General features: G+C 58.3%; 2 protein-coding genes across 5 annotated transcripts in view; one reads left to right on the plus strand and one right to left on the minus strand.

The window, feature by feature from the left end:
* Positions 1 to 6,037, plus strand: part of ZNF687 (zinc finger protein 687) — a 48,721-nt gene extending 42,684 nt beyond the window's left edge. For all 3 annotated transcript variants that reach the window (XM_044990691.1, XM_044990692.1, XM_044990693.1), the window contains exons 6-9: positions 198 to 497; positions 894 to 1,006; positions 1,490 to 1,631; positions 2,333 to 6,037. In XM_044990691.1, coding sequence (XP_044846626.1) covers positions 198 to 497; positions 894 to 1,006; positions 1,490 to 1,631; positions 2,333 to 2,806 — 1,029 coding nt within the window. In that variant the 3' untranslated portion in view covers positions 2,807 to 6,037. The remainder of the gene's footprint in view (positions 1 to 197; positions 498 to 893; positions 1,007 to 1,489; positions 1,632 to 2,332) is intronic.
* A 1,545-nt stretch (positions 6,038 to 7,582) lies between these two features.
* The window catches only part of LOC123351390 (unconventional myosin-Ie-like), a 34,648-nt gene continuing 27,967 nt past the window's right edge, over positions 7,583 to 14,263 (minus strand). For both annotated transcript variants that reach the window (XM_044990694.1, XM_044990695.1), the window contains exons 21-28: positions 13,917 to 14,086; positions 12,306 to 12,451; positions 11,872 to 12,018; positions 10,960 to 11,117; positions 10,663 to 10,743; positions 9,989 to 10,184; positions 9,192 to 9,373; positions 7,583 to 8,030 (exon numbers count right to left, since the gene is read on the minus strand). In XM_044990694.1, coding sequence (XP_044846629.1) covers positions 7,954 to 8,030; positions 9,192 to 9,373; positions 9,989 to 10,184; positions 10,663 to 10,743; positions 10,960 to 11,117; positions 11,872 to 12,018; positions 12,306 to 12,451; positions 13,917 to 14,086 — 1,157 coding nt within the window. In that variant the 3' untranslated portion in view covers positions 7,583 to 7,953. The remainder of the gene's footprint in view (positions 8,031 to 9,191; positions 9,374 to 9,988; positions 10,185 to 10,662; positions 10,744 to 10,959; positions 11,118 to 11,871; positions 12,019 to 12,305; positions 12,452 to 13,916; positions 14,087 to 14,263) is intronic.

Below are 14,263 nucleotides of genomic sequence, written 5' to 3' on the forward strand. Positions count from 1 at the left end.
CGGGGCGAATGGGAGCTCAGGTTTCCGGATGCAAGCTGATGACCTCAGAGGGGACAGACAGGTTTTCCCCCCTTCTCCTCCAGCATGGCAGGGTTGGGGGAACACTGGCTTGCCTTCCCCCGCTGCCTGGCATGGGCTGCCGCTGGAACCCGGATCCGAGCCTTGGCAGGCTGACGCCCCCGTCTGTGTTTTTTCAGAACACTCACCAGCTGCAGAAACCCAAGGAGGACGTCACCAAGAAGCCAGTTGCTCTGCTCACCCCCAAGGAGGAGCCCGTGGAAGCCCCCGTCTCCAAGATATCCTCGTCGTCGTCCTCCTCCTCGGAGGAAGACGAGCCGCCCAGCTCCCCAGAGCCGCGCAAGGCAAAGCGGACCCGCTTTCAGCGCAAGACGGATGCGAGCAAGTCGAAAAGTAGTGGCTGGACGTGCGGGATGTGTCACTCCTGGTTCCCGGAGAGGGACGAGTACGTGTCCCACATGAAGAAGGATCACGGGAAGGTGAGAGGGAATCCCCGGGCGGTTGCTGGCCCAATGGGAGGAGAGCTGGTGGCGTTTATCCACTGAGAACCTGGCCCTGCTGAAACACCGAGGGGGGTGGGGAAGGCAGTGTTTTGTTTATTGCACAGAGCAGAGGCCTGCGGATCGGGATTCCTGGGATCCATTCCCAGCTGGGGCAGGGTGTGTGCTCTAATGGTTACAGCAGGAGAGTTGGGTCTCCTGGTTCTGTTCCTGACTCGCTGTGTCACCCTGACAAGTGACCCCTTCTCCGTGCCTCAGTTTCCCCATCCAATAAAAGCCCCGTGCAACGGGAGAAGGGGCTTTCCGGTACACCTTGAGAATGGGCTGATGCAGTGGCAGGGCGTGTGGTATGACCTGTTCTCTTGCTTCTTCCAGTCGGTGAAGAAGTTCCCGTGCCGTCTGTGCGAGCGTTCGTTTTGCTCCGCCCCCAGCCTCCGGAGACACGTGCGAGTGAACCACGAGGGGATCAAGCGAGTCTATCCCTGCCGGTACCGAGCAGCCACCTCCTCCTGGTTTCAGGGGGCAAAAGGGATCTAGCTCACCCCTCCCATCCATCCGAAGCTCAGGGTGGGACGTGTCCATGCAGTCCGCAAGGCTGTCAGAGCCGAGGGAGGCTGGGAGCTTGGACTCCTGGGATGTAAATCTAGTGGTCAGACCAGGGCCCCTGGGTGGGTCAGACTCCTGAGTTCCCTGCCCTGCTGTTGGGGAGAGTGTGCTGTAGTGGTTAGAACAGGGGACTAGGAGTCAGGACTCTTGGGTTCTAGCCCTGGTTCTGCCACTGCCTTACTGTGTGACCTCTGGGTAGGTAACATCCCCTCTCCGAGCCAGTTTCCCCAGGGGAGATGGGCTTGACGCCCGCCGAGCGCTTTGAGATGGAGGCAGTAGACCAGGTCTAGGGGTCGTCTGTTCACCTCCAGTGGGCGAGGTGTCCAAGGGAGCCTCATTACGTGCCTGGCTCTGGTCCCTCCCAGGTACTGCACCGAAGGCAAACGCACCTTCAGCAGCCGGCTGATCCTGGAGAAGCACATTCAGGTGCGGCACGGGATAAAGGTGACCGACCAGACCAAGAGCCAAGAGGTCGTCATTGCCCGGATGGCACCCGGAAGTTTGCAGGTAGGGGGCCGATGGCTGCAAGGATGGACGCTCGGAACTATGAGAGAATGGGGGCAGAGGGGTTAAAATAACTTCCCAACAATGCAGCCACCTCTCGGGGGGAACATGGCTGCCGTTAGAACAACCCACAGTAACATAGTGTAATAGGTCCGGGCAGGAAGCAAAGAATCTCGTCTGCAGGGGGGTTTATGGAGGTAGAGCATCACTGAGCTGGGACGTGCAGTGAGCACTAGCAGGATAGCTATGGGGCTCCTCCCTCGGCACCGTTCCCACTAGTGCGTTCATCCTGGCCGGGCCCCATCTGAATCGCTTCGTGCGGCTCCCTGGCTTTTGGCTGGTGGTCTCCTGTCTGATTAGTTGGCTTGAGAGGCCGGCTGCGGCAGGGAATACAGAGCAGCGGAGGCTGTGGAGTGAGTGTATTGAGGCCAAGGAGCGGATGAGGGCGAGGCTGAGTCCGCTGCCAGGGCTGGCTGATCATGTGTTGGGATGTTCATCCAGCCAGAGATCTTACGGCTGGAAGGGAGCCAAAGGATCATCTTGTCTGAGCTCCTTGGAGCTGCGCCTGTCCCCTGCTGCGAGGCACAGGGGGGACGTGCTCATTGCGTGGGGCAGGCCTTTGTCTGGCACAGCCAGTTTAAGTGCACAAGGCCCAAGCCCTGCCCAGCATTCGGGGTCAAGCCTCTCCAAACTCCTCCCCACAGGTGTCCAGCAGGAAGCGGAAACTCTCCTCGGACGAGGGCGATTCGTGTAGCGAGGAGCCGGACAGCACCACGCCGCCCTCCAAGAACCCCAAGGCGGACCGCAAAGCCCCCTTCCGCTGCCGCAAGTGCGGCTACGTGGCCTGCAGCGCGGCCGAGTTCCAGGAGCACATCCCCCAGCACAGGACAGACGAGAGCTCCCACCAGTGCCGGGAGTGCGGCCTTTGCTTCACCTCCCAGGTCTCCCTCAACCGCCACCGCTTCATCACCCACAAGAAGAAGAAGGGGGCGGGGGAGGTGGAGGAGCCGAGCCCCCGCAGCGGCCACGAGGGAGGGGCCCAGCGCTCGGCCGACGGGAAGCTCGCGTGCAAGGTGTGCGGGAAGGGCTTCGACACCCAGCTCAACCTGAAGACGCACTTCCGCACCCACGGCATGGCCTTCATCAGAGCCAGGCAGAACGTGAGCCCCGAGAACTAGGGGCGAGGGAGAGGGCAGCGCGTGTACATAATCTCTGCGCAGAGCTCCTTGGCCGGCTCCCAGCTGGGCGCCCCCGCTCTGTGCACCGTTTCAGTGCGTAGGTTGGATATGTAAAGCTGTGAAGAGAAACGAGATCCTTATTTATAAACCTGGAGGAACGTCGGAGGGATCCGCTCTCTGGCTTCTCTCGGTCGGTGGCCCGGCTGAGGCCGACGCGGGGCGGGGAATTGGGCTGGTTTACAGTGTAGGAAGCAAGAGCTCAGCGAGGGCAAGAGTCGGAGGTAGCCTAGCTCTGAGACTACACGGGCAAGCAAACGGTTCGTACGCTGCTCTGAATGATAACGAGGGACGCGGCCCGCTCTGTGCGCGGGCTCGGATTGTCGTGGGCGGTGGCTTCCCTTCATTGGAATAGGGCAGTTAGTCGTCCCTCCCCAGCGTTGTCTGTAGCCCAGGGAGCTGTCTCCCAGCTCAGAGGGCAGCGCTCCGGTGCCAGGATGTCGTTTGCAGGCTCAGCTGCTTAACGGTCCCCTTGCCTGAGCCCTGTTTCTGCTCTTTCTGATGGGCGCTTCCCCTGCTTACTGGGAGTCTGCCTCTCCCACATTCAGACGTGTCCAAAGGGAGTCTTCTCTCCGTGAGCGCTGATGTGGGGACAGCTGGGGGAAGCCCCCAGCCGCCTCCTAGGACAGGGAACCAGCTGGGAATTTAAGTTACTGTGTTGATAAGATGTTCACAGCAGGATCCAACTTTTTTTTTTTTTGGTAATGTTGCTTATTTTGTATTTTCCTCTGGAGCTCCGGGAAGCAATGTTAGCCTGACTCTGTTAGTTGCCTGGTATCTTAACTGACAGCGTCGATCCGAGTTTTCGTGGTTTGTTCACTAACTATATTCACCCACTGAATGCATGTGTTATGAATCCTCTTCACAAGTTCACTTGCACTAACTTAACGCGATTCTGGGTTTTGTACTAACTGAAATCTATGTACAGGGTTGATGGCTGCAGATGGCCTGGATTTAAAAGGAAACATTTGGCTATTAAGCTGCAGGTGACAAGCAGAACTGCACAACTGTGCGTGTGTGTGTGTGTGTGTCTTGAAAATGAAAGCAATAACCTCGGGAAGTGAGGTCTGGCAGGGAAATGGACTGCGAGCCAGGGCAGTGCAGTTAACCCTGCATGTACTATATAAAGGGTGTCTGAAAAGCCAGAAACAGCTTAGTTTGATCCTTGCCTACCTCCCAAGGCAATCCCTCGAAATCACCGAGGGGTGATTAGTCCTGATTTAAGTTTTCCTCCACCCCCTTGCTAGCGTTTGTAACAGTCTCTGCTTGTGAGCTCTTCTCTTTACCAAAAAATGAGCCAAGTTATCAGCAAATACTAAATCTCTTTACAGCTGCGAGAGTCAAAGATCAGCTGATAAAAAACAGATATTTTGTTGCGGGTGGGGATTTTATTTTTGGGTGTGTGTGGGGGGGAGGGAGAGAGGGGGATCAGCACCCAAAAGGATGCACCCGAAGCCCCCTTCCCCCAGATGTTGTTGGTTGAGGGCTGGGCTTGAATCTTACTTATCTGTGGGACGAGGTGGGCCCTGATCTGTGCTGCTGCTTGGAAATGCTGGTTGCCCAGGCTGAGTAGTGAGGTAACAGAAGAGGGTAGCAACCCCATATCCTTGCTTGGGGCTGCCGAGAGAACTTGGATCTTGAATCCAAGGGAGTTGAGACTAGTCTGTTCAAAGCACCTGCCAGGGTTTTCCAACCTACCACGTCCTTAAAGTCCCAGCTGGTTGTAAATAACCGGGGTAATTTAGAGCGCAAGAGAACGTGCTTTGTTAGAAGCAAAAGGGGAAACTAAACCCTCTTTAAAAAAAAAATTATGCAGAATTCAGTTCTTAGACTGAGGTAGATGCTTTCATTCCCCACCCAGACGCACCCACAGGCCCATTGGACCGACACACACTTACATCATGGCAGCTGGCCTTGCAAACTCTGCAGGGTCTCGATCCAAGACCCGCAGGAAAAACCCCACCCCAGGCAACGTCCATTGATCAGAGCAAGCACTCCCCTGAAACTCCCCCCTCTGGTTCAGCTTTCATCTCCCCCTCTGCTTCGGGTTCTGAGTCCCTCATCTGCCACTGCAGCACTTGCCACCTCACTGACAGCGCATTCCTATGCCACCTGACCCAGCTCACCGCCAAGTTAAGGACTCGGAAGCATTTTAATAGCAGTTTTGGACCGTCAGTATTGCAGCAGCATCCACAAGAATTTTCAAACCTGTGCAAATGGCTGCGTCCCTAAATCACGTTTGGAAAAACGATTTCGACTTGTTTCGTTTGTTGCTTTGGCTTGTGTGCTCCAGTTAGGCTGTTGTGTGAGTCATTCTTATTTTGGTAACTTAACTTTGGGTTATTTTTTTTAATGGTGAATAACTCTTAAACTGTGTGTAAAAAGTTCTGTAACATACACTAAAAAAAAAAAAAAGCTACTGTTGTGATTTATTTTTTCTTGTTTTAGAAAAAGGATTTGCTGTTTTTAAGTTCAACGGGATAACTCTCTTCCCCCTCCGAAGATGGTTTGGTTGAAAGGAACAAATGCGGTGGTTGGTTTTTTTTAATTCATAGTAAACCATTTTTTGATCCAATTGAATGTTTATGCAGCAGCATTTGAGGTTTTTTAAAAAAACCCACACCTTTTCTTGTATAAAACTGCAATCAAATATTCCCAATGCTTGTTGTTACAACCTGCCTTCCCACAGGGTCAGCAGCTGCAGTGGAGTGGTAACTATATTTTTAAGCCATGTAGTCCCACTAGCAAGAGTAACCAAGCTGAAATGAAGGTAACTACGTATTTTAAATTTCCTCCCGGTTTTTTTTGCTTTGTCTTAACTGTCTCTTCTCCCACCCCAAAAAACCTACACTTTTAAAAAATGTATTCGCTTGGAGCTGTGGAAGTGTAAATGCTGTTCAATAATATAGACGAACCTAAAGTTTCTACCGTTTTAGAGAGGAAGAAAAACAGATTGCTTTGTAATCGTTGGTGATCTTATTTCCCATGCACTTCAGTGCCTTTAGATTGACTTCTGTTTAAAAAAAAAAAAAAAAAAAAGTGACTGCATTTTGTTTTTAGAGGGGGTTTGTGAACTGATGATTCTGCTACATTAAAAATATGGGCACTGCAAAAGGCTCTCAGGTATTCTTTATTCTTGTAGTAATAATGCAATTAAAACTTTTAGTGGTTTAACTGCTGCTGTACATTGTGTTAATTAAATGGTTGCCACGGTTTTAACTAGTCCCGTTCAATGCAGTTGGTTTTGGGGCCTGCTTCGGAAGCCGGTTCCAAATGTGGTTCTACCCCTGTCAGTCTGGCGTGTGTCACTTGGCCTGGGTACCAACTGGTTCACTGCCAAAGTGGCTTGGTTTGTGTTGTATTAAGGCATAGAGTGGGGAGCAGTCTTACCTCTTAACTCGCTCAGTAAGAACCTGGAGGGATGGTACCTGATGGGAACATGGTAATCCTGCAAAGACCAGATTTGCCTGGCAATAAGGGTTTAAAAATTGCATCTTTTTTGCATAGGCTGCAGGATCTTCCGGGAAGCAGCAGTACAATAAAAGGAGGGATGAACTTTGGCTACAGGAAAGTAGAAGTGTGTTTTTTAAGGGCTAGCAAAGAGCTCACTACACAGGCCAGCGTTCCCTCTATGCTACTACCGTTGATCTAGTTAAAACTGGATTTGAACTACGGGTGCGTAGCCAGCTGAGGAGCAATTAGGCTGACTTTCGTCACCAGGGCAGGGCTCAGCTGAGCTGTTAGACTCTCTACTTACAGGGTTTTTTGGAAACGTTCCCCCTTTAACCCAGGTATGTGGCATTTGCACTGTCTACATGTGAGTTTTGTGAGAATATCCAAAACTAGAGGATTTATGCTGTCTGGGACTGAGCTAAGGAAGAGGCTCGTTAAAATCTCCCTCAGACAAGCAACGGGGTAGGAAACGAACTGTTCTTTTAAGACAATGGGTTTTCATTCTGGATTGCAGTCCGGTGCCTAGACACGTCAAAGCAGACACTTGGAATGAAAGCTCCCTGCAGTCTCAATGCAGAGGAAATAATGTGATAATGCTGCCTTTTAAAAATGAATGAAATCTGCCGCAGCTGGAGCAGCGTCCATCTCCCCTGACACGGGCTTCAGCGCAGGCACTTTTAGCGTCGGGGACTCATGTAGCTTTTCTGTTACTGAACCGGCCCAGTTCTGCCATCCACTTGCAGTTGCCTTTGTTTGAAGGGAAAACTCACTCCACTATTTACCTAGGGGTTTAGGAGCATCCGAGTCTTCCGACTATTCCATAGCTACCTGGGAATGGAGGAGACACCTCCCTGCAGGGTCAGGTAAAAAAGCACAACACATCAGCTGAACTTAACCCCAGGAAACCTGCTCTTCGGTCATTCCACTGATGAGTTTCCTGGGTCCTGCTCTGCCTGCCAAAATGGTGCAATTGATTAGATGGCAGTTTTCCTTTAGTAGTAGCTATTACCGAAGAGGAATTGGAGGTTTTCAAGGAAATCTCTCTAAGGTAGCCAGGCAGCCTTCTACTGCCCGCTGGCCTTGTCCAATAACACCGGAGAAGGTCCGGCTCCCCAGTTCCAAATGGGAGCTGATGGAAACACGGACTCAGCTTCCACCAGGCTGGAGGCGTGCTCGCTTTGTCGGTACAGATTTGAGTTAAAAAGCTACAGCTGTTTTTGAAAGCGGAGCAGAGGTTAGTGTAGAAAATAAACCATCAATTTATTCTTTTTATACAGTTATGGAGGAAGGAGACTTTTTTTTTTTTACCCTGTGCAACAAGACCGAGCAGCTGGTCTTGTCCCGGTTAGTCCAAGCAGTAGGTGCTGGTTCCTGAGAAGGGAGGCTGCCTGCTGAGTTGCTCCTCGGTCAGGAGGACAGACAGGCTAACCTGCATCCTCCCCAGAGCAGAAGACCTCAGAGGAAGAAGACTCTCAACATGATCCTCCTCCTCCTGCTCAATTGCCTTAAATTAGTGGCCTTAATTGAGCCTTGCAGCAATGTATAATCCAGGAGCAAGGCTGATTGGATCCTGCAGACACGTCTCTTCCCTCCTAGATTCCAGGGTCAGAATCGGAGCAATGAAGCTGGCACGTCCATCAGAGTTTTTCCACGTAGTTCCCGGGGAACAGCCCTTCTTTCCCTCGTATCCTGCCCTGCCACCAGCCTGAGGGGTCTGAAAAGGAAACGCGGGCAGGCAGTGGTCATCACCGGCTGTACAGAGAGCTCGATCAACCCTGACAAGAGCTGGTCTCAGGTGTGATGGGGCAGCAGCCGCACCAAGAACTGGTGCTTCCCCGGTGCTTGGTGCAGTGCAAAGTACGGATACAGTGCTACCCAGCTAGCCTGGGAGTGATTTACACTCAGGGCCAGTGGTCAGGCTGCAGGTCCAGACTGGGGAGAGATTTCTCATACTAGGCACCTCTAACCCTGCAGCAAAAGGCAGGAGGGGAGAGCCAGCAGCTGGAAGCTGGGTAAAATCCGACTGGAACCAAGCTGCCCACTTTGAACCGTGAGGGAACTAAAAACGACGCTCTAGTTCAAAGAGGAATTTGGGCCTAGCATGATGTGAGTTGTGTTGCACAGGAGCTCAGCCTAGATTATCCTAATCCCGTGTAGCTTTAAGAGCTGCACCCCGCACTGAGTGCAGAAGGGCAGGCCCCCAAGGATGAGTTGATAGCCCAGATCTTCAGTGGCTCTGATGTTTTTCAAAGCTGCAGCTTAACCCCATAGGCACAGGAGTATCCACCAGCCCCTACTCAGAGCCCTAACAAGCTGGAGCAGGGGCGGCCTCTCACCAGCAGGGCCTGAGCCCATGGCCATGCCCAGGGCACAGCAGAGCACCTGTCAGCTGCAGGAGGTGGTTTGCAGCTGAAGTTCCTGAGTGCCCAAGTTGCATGCAAACCCCTCTCCTCAGCACGGCATTGCTGGGGGGCTGGCGTCTGCCCGTCCCTTCCTCAGCTTGTCCCATGCAGCGGAGGGGGAGCGGGTTCAGAGGGTGCAGTGCCGAGGGCGCTAAGCTACACGTGCTCTGTGATGGGCAAAGTTCTCACTGGGGTGATTTTTAACCTCATTGGGCAGCATCTCTGTGCACTGACAAGTGGAGGGAGCCCAATGCCCTAAGCCGGGTGGGGGAGATGGAGGTCTGCTCCCAAGCTCCAGTGAAGCAGGAGCAAAGCTGGGAATGGAACCCAGGAGTCCTGGCTCCCAATCCCCTTTGTGCCTCCTCAGCCCTCACTCTAACCACTCACCCACCCTCCCTTGGAGGAGTACAGCCCAGTGCTGCCTCCCCCCCATTGCTGGAGGAGGGGTGGGCAGGCGGGGGGAGTCCACTTACCTTCTCTAATGAGTTCAATGTATTCGTCGGCGTTGAAGCTGAGCTCGTCCGTGTCCTGGGCATCGTAGGCGTAGAGGGCGCGGCACTGGGGCAGGCGCGGCTGGGGCTTGGGCTTGGGTTTGGGTTTGGCTCGGCCACCTCCAGGGACGGGCTTGGCTTCTTTCGAGAGCCTCCGCTGCCAGCTAAGGAGAAGGGAGGAGGAGATCAGCCCCCTGCATTCCTCCATCTGTGGGGGCTTTCGGCAGCCTGCAGGGGCAGGCCTGGGCTATCAGTCCTAGAGGGCTGGTACTTTAAACCCCCCAGGTGCTCCGGCCGAGCAATCCTGCAGCAGAGCCCTTAGGAACCAGGGCTCGCTCCTGGGGCAGGATCGGGACCTCCCAGGCAGAGACAGGGCCGCCCCATGCTGAGCACCCCTGCCTGGCACCAGCCAGGGGAAGGGCAGCGCCTCTCCTGTCCCTGCTGGACTAGCCCTGCCCAGCCGGGAGCAAGCCAGGCTCCCTGAGGCTGCCATCTAGCGGGTGCTGGGGGAAGCCAAACGCAGCAGCTCAGGCAAAGGCAGCTGGGGAGGGCAGCAGACACACACAGGCCACAGCTGGGCCAGGCAGCGCTACTGCCCCCTGCTGCTGAGCTGAGGCGGCTGGCTTGGCCCGAGGAAGGGGGAGCAGGAGGCATTGGGCGCTGGAGTCTCCCTGTATCCCGCTGCCAGGGTGAGGCCGGGGGCCGGCTCCTGCTGGGCCGGGGTTAACCCTCAGCCAGCCAGAGCCCCACGACCCGACCCAGCAGCCTGGGGCCCTTACCCGGCCGCGCCCTGGTCCGGCACGTTCATGAAGTCCAGGTTGAGCTGGGCAGGGAAGGCCTTGGCCCTGGGGCTGGCTCCATGCCTGGGCAGGGTGGGCTGCTCCATGCTGCCCTGCCGGGCGATGGAGAGACGGTGCTGGAGAGGGGCGCGGGACCCAGGGCCGCCGCGCCGGCTGGCGTCGCTCCGCTCTCTGCCTGGAACAGAAGGGGGGAGAGTCACTTGGAGCCGGAGGAACCCAGGAGCCAGCCTGGAACCCTGCCTGGCCCATGGGGTGTGTGAGAGCAAGAGAGAATTAACCCTTTCATTTCCAGGCACATCCTGGGGCCTCCTCTGCTGTACCTGCTACTGCCCCCAAAGGCAAGAGGGCAGCCCCTGACCTGCGACCTCCCAACTGCTATTAACCCTTCCTGTGCTGTACAACCAGGCAGCGCTGACCAAGGGGCGGATGTTCCCCGCTAGCCTTGAATGCATGGCCCTGGCCAGAGTCCAGCTGCTGGGGGTTGGGGCTTGGGTGGGGTGTCTGTAGGCCCCCTTGGTGAGGAAGGCACCCGGTGGCCATATCGCCTCCCCCCCCGGCGGGGTGATGGATGGTAGGTGTGGGGCGACAGGCTGCTTTGGACTCATCTGCCCCAGTGATTTCCCGCCCCCCCCGCTGCAAGAGGAGCCTTGTACCTGCTGCAGGGGGCTGGTTCCGGCCGGGGATGCTGCTGCTGTTCAGGTACCTGCTCTTCCTGGTGTCCCGCCGCGTGGGCCCTGCAGCAGGAACGACCACGATTAGCCCTCCCGTGTGCTCTTCCCCTTAGACCTCCCTCCCCCCACCCCCAGGGCAGGGCTGGCCCCTGAGGCGTCGTGTCCAGGGCTCAGCCCGAGCGCGATCAGGTCCCATCCGCCGCAGGACTCTGCCCCCTCCAGGGCCGATGGAGAAAGCCAGCGGCTGGGGCTTGCTCCTTGCAGCCTGCAGACACTCACGGGCGTTCCGGGGCAGCCCGGGGCCGATGCTGACAACCAGCACCTTCCCGTTGCTCCGGAGCAGCGCCACGTCGCCCTGGCAGATCTGGAACTGGATCTGGCGGGAGCCCGCTGCCCCCCAGGGGCCCCAGCCGTCCTTCTTGACCTTGAACTCCAGCCTGGGGGAGGAGGGGGAGAGAACAGGAGTGAAATCAGGCTGAGATAAGCAGGCGGGAAAGCGCTGGGCTCAGCAGGAGCCTGAGCACGGGGAGGGGGACACGGAGCCAGGCACCAGCTCGAGGAAGGTTTGTGGCTTTGGATCCAAGCAACCAGCAGCACGTTGCAAAGGTGAGTTGGGAGATCATGTGAGACCCAGCCCCCACCTCGAACCAGGGGCCCGCACACGGGCAGGAATAGAACCCTGGGGTCCTGACTCCAACCCCCTGCTTTAACCATAACACCCCCACTCCCCTCCCAGAGCTGGGGATAGAACCCAGGAGTCCTGGCTCCCAGCCCTCCCTGCTCTAACCCTTAGTCCCCACTCCCCTGCTAGAGCTGGGGATAGAACCCAGGAGTCCTGACACTCCCCCACTATCTCCCCCACTATAATTAGACCCCATTTTTAGACTGTAAGCTCCTTGGGGCAGAGGCTGTCTCTTTGCTCTGTTTGTACAGCACCTAGCGCTGTAGTCCATGGCTGGGGCTGCAAGGGGCTATGGGTAGATAGTTAATAGGAACAGTTCCCCTCCTAGGGCTGAGAATGTAACCCAGGAGTCCGGACTCGCAGCCACCCCTGCTCTAAGCACCCCTTGTTCCAGGGCAGGGAGAAGAACCCAGGAGTCTGGGTTCTCCCGGACTGGTTAGTAACCAAACACTGCTGCTTGGGCCAGCTCTGCCCAGCGGGACCCCCTGCTGGCGGCAGTGTGGACTCACTGGTTGCTAAACTTCACGGACAGCTGCTGGCGGGTCCTCTCCTCGTAGCGTTTACACAGCAGGCTCAGCAGCTCCGTCTTGAAGACGGACTCCAGGACGCTGTCGTACTGTCGCTCGTGGACGATGAGGAAGTCGTCCTGCAAGGTGCTGCCGAGGGTGGGGGAAGCAGAGGCTGCGTCAGCCGTGGGCACCCTCCCCACGCTCTCTCCGAGGCCGGAGCCAGCTGGGGGCGGTGCCCCCGGGATGCTCAGGGCACCGGCCCCACCCGGGGCAGAGGAGATGCACGAAGCCGCTTGAGCGGTGGCTCTGGCTGAGCCCGGCTCGGGAAGCAGCCTGGTGCTTGGCCCCCCAGCCCCCACTGCAGCTGGGACAGGGCTGCGCTAAACCAGACCCTGGGGGCACCGGGCCGGCCAGAGCGGCCCACGGGCTCCTACCTCAGAGACAGCGACTGGATCTTCTCCAGCTCCACCTGCCGCTTCAGCACCTCCTTGATCGTCCCCTTCTCGGGGCCCTGCTTCACCTTCTCCCGCCCGATGAGGTACAGGAACCGGGGCGTCAGGATCAGGTCCCGCTTCACCCTCTGCGTGGGGGGAGAGGGGCTGAGCGGGGGGCCCATGGAGGGAGGCAGGAGCATGGGGGGAGCCGAAGGGGGCAGGGTGTAAGCACGGGGGGGAGGGAGGTGGGGCAGGGAACCTGCGGGGGGCTGAGGGGAGGTGGGGCAAGCCCAGCAGAGCCTGGGGGGCGGCAGCTCCCATTGGCGCGTGGCCTGGGGTAGGATGGAGACAAGCACGTTGGGGGAGGAGGCGGAGGGGGAAGGGCTGAGAGGAAATGGGGGAGCAGAGCCCAGCCCACAGGCAGGAAGAGGGAGGCTGGTGGGGGCAGGAAGAGGGAGCCAGGGGAGCAGAGCCCGTCCCTGAGGCGGGGGGAGAGCAGAGCCTGGCCCTGGGGCAGGAGGAGGAGGGAGCCAGGGGAGCAGAGCCCGTCCCTGAGGCGGGGGGGGGGAGCAGAGCCCGGCCCTGAGGCAGGGGGGGGGGAGCAGAGCCCGGCCCTGGGGCACGAGGAGGAGGAGGAGGAGGGAGCCAGGGGAGCAGAGCCTGTCCCTGAGGCGGGGGGAGAGCAGAGCCCGGCCCTGGGGTAGGAGGAGGAGGAGGAGGGAGCCAGGGGAGCAGAGCCCGGCCCTGGGGCAGGAGCAGGACAGATCGGGGGGGGGGGAGCAGAGCCCGGCCCTGGGGCACGAGGAGGAGGAGGAGGAGGGAGCCAGGGGAGCAGAGCCTGTCCCTGAGGCGGGGGGAGAGCAGAGCCCGGCCCTGGGGCAGGAGGAGGAGGAGGAGGGAGCCAGGGGAGCAGAGCCTGTCCCTGAGGCGGGGGGAGAGCAGAGCCCGGCCCTGGGGCAGGAGGAGGACAGATCTGAGGGGGAGCAGAGCCCGGCCCTGGGGCAGGAGGAGGAGGAGGGAGCCAGGGGAGCAGAGCCTGGCCCTGAGGTGGGGGGAGAGCAGAGCCTGGCCCTGAGGCGGGGGGAGAGCAGAGCCCGGCCCTGAGGCAGGAGGAGGAGGAGGAGGAGGGAGCCAGGGGAGCAGAGCCCGGCCCTGAGGCGGGGGGAGAGCAGAGCCCGGCCCTGGGGCACGAGGAGGAGGAGGGAGCCAGGGGAGCAGAGCCTGTCCCTGAGGCGGGGGGAGAGCAGAGCCCGGCCCTGGGGCAGGAGGAGAAGGAGGGAGCCAGGGGAGCAGAGCCTGTCCCTGAGGCGGGGGGAGAGCAGAGCCTGGCCCTGGGGCAGGAGGAGGAGGGAGCCAGGGGAGCAGAGCCCGGCCCTGAGGCGGGGGGAGAGCAGAGCCCGGCCCTGGGGCAGGAGGAGGAGGAGGAGGGAGCCAGGGGAGCAGAGCCTGTCCCTGAGGCGGCGGGAGAGCAGAGCCCGGCCCTGGGGCAGGAGGAGGACAGATCTCGGGGGGAGCAGAGCCGGACCCTGGGGCCGAGCGGGAGAAGAGCAGAGCCCAGTCCTGCCGTGGGCGAAGGCAGCAGAGGGGGCAGCCGGGGGGCCCCGCGCTCACCTTGAAGCGCCGGTCGTACTTGGTGACGGTGTCGGCAAAGTCCACGCGGTCGCGCCGGCCCACGAAGCGCCGCAGCTCGGGCCGGCTCTCCAGCCCGATGTAGTCGCCCACGAAGTTGCGGTTGAGGCTGTTGCGCCGGCGCTCCTTCTTGTTCAGCAGGATGTTGGAGGCTTTGGGAGGGGGAGACACGGGGGGGACTCAGACCTTCTTAAACCTTGTCGAGCGGGGTGGGTGTTTATCCCCTTCCCCCCACCCCGACTCTGACTCAGGCCTTGTCCACACGGGGACGGATTCTGAAGCAAGCCTGGGCCTGGCTTCCAAGTGCTGGGCTCGGGTCCCAGACGGGA

Source organism: Mauremys mutica, chromosome 17, assembly GCF_020497125.1.
Source record: "Mauremys mutica isolate MM-2020 ecotype Southern chromosome 17, ASM2049712v1, whole genome shotgun sequence".
Lineage (NCBI taxonomy): Eukaryota > Metazoa > Chordata > Testudines > Geoemydidae > Mauremys > Mauremys mutica.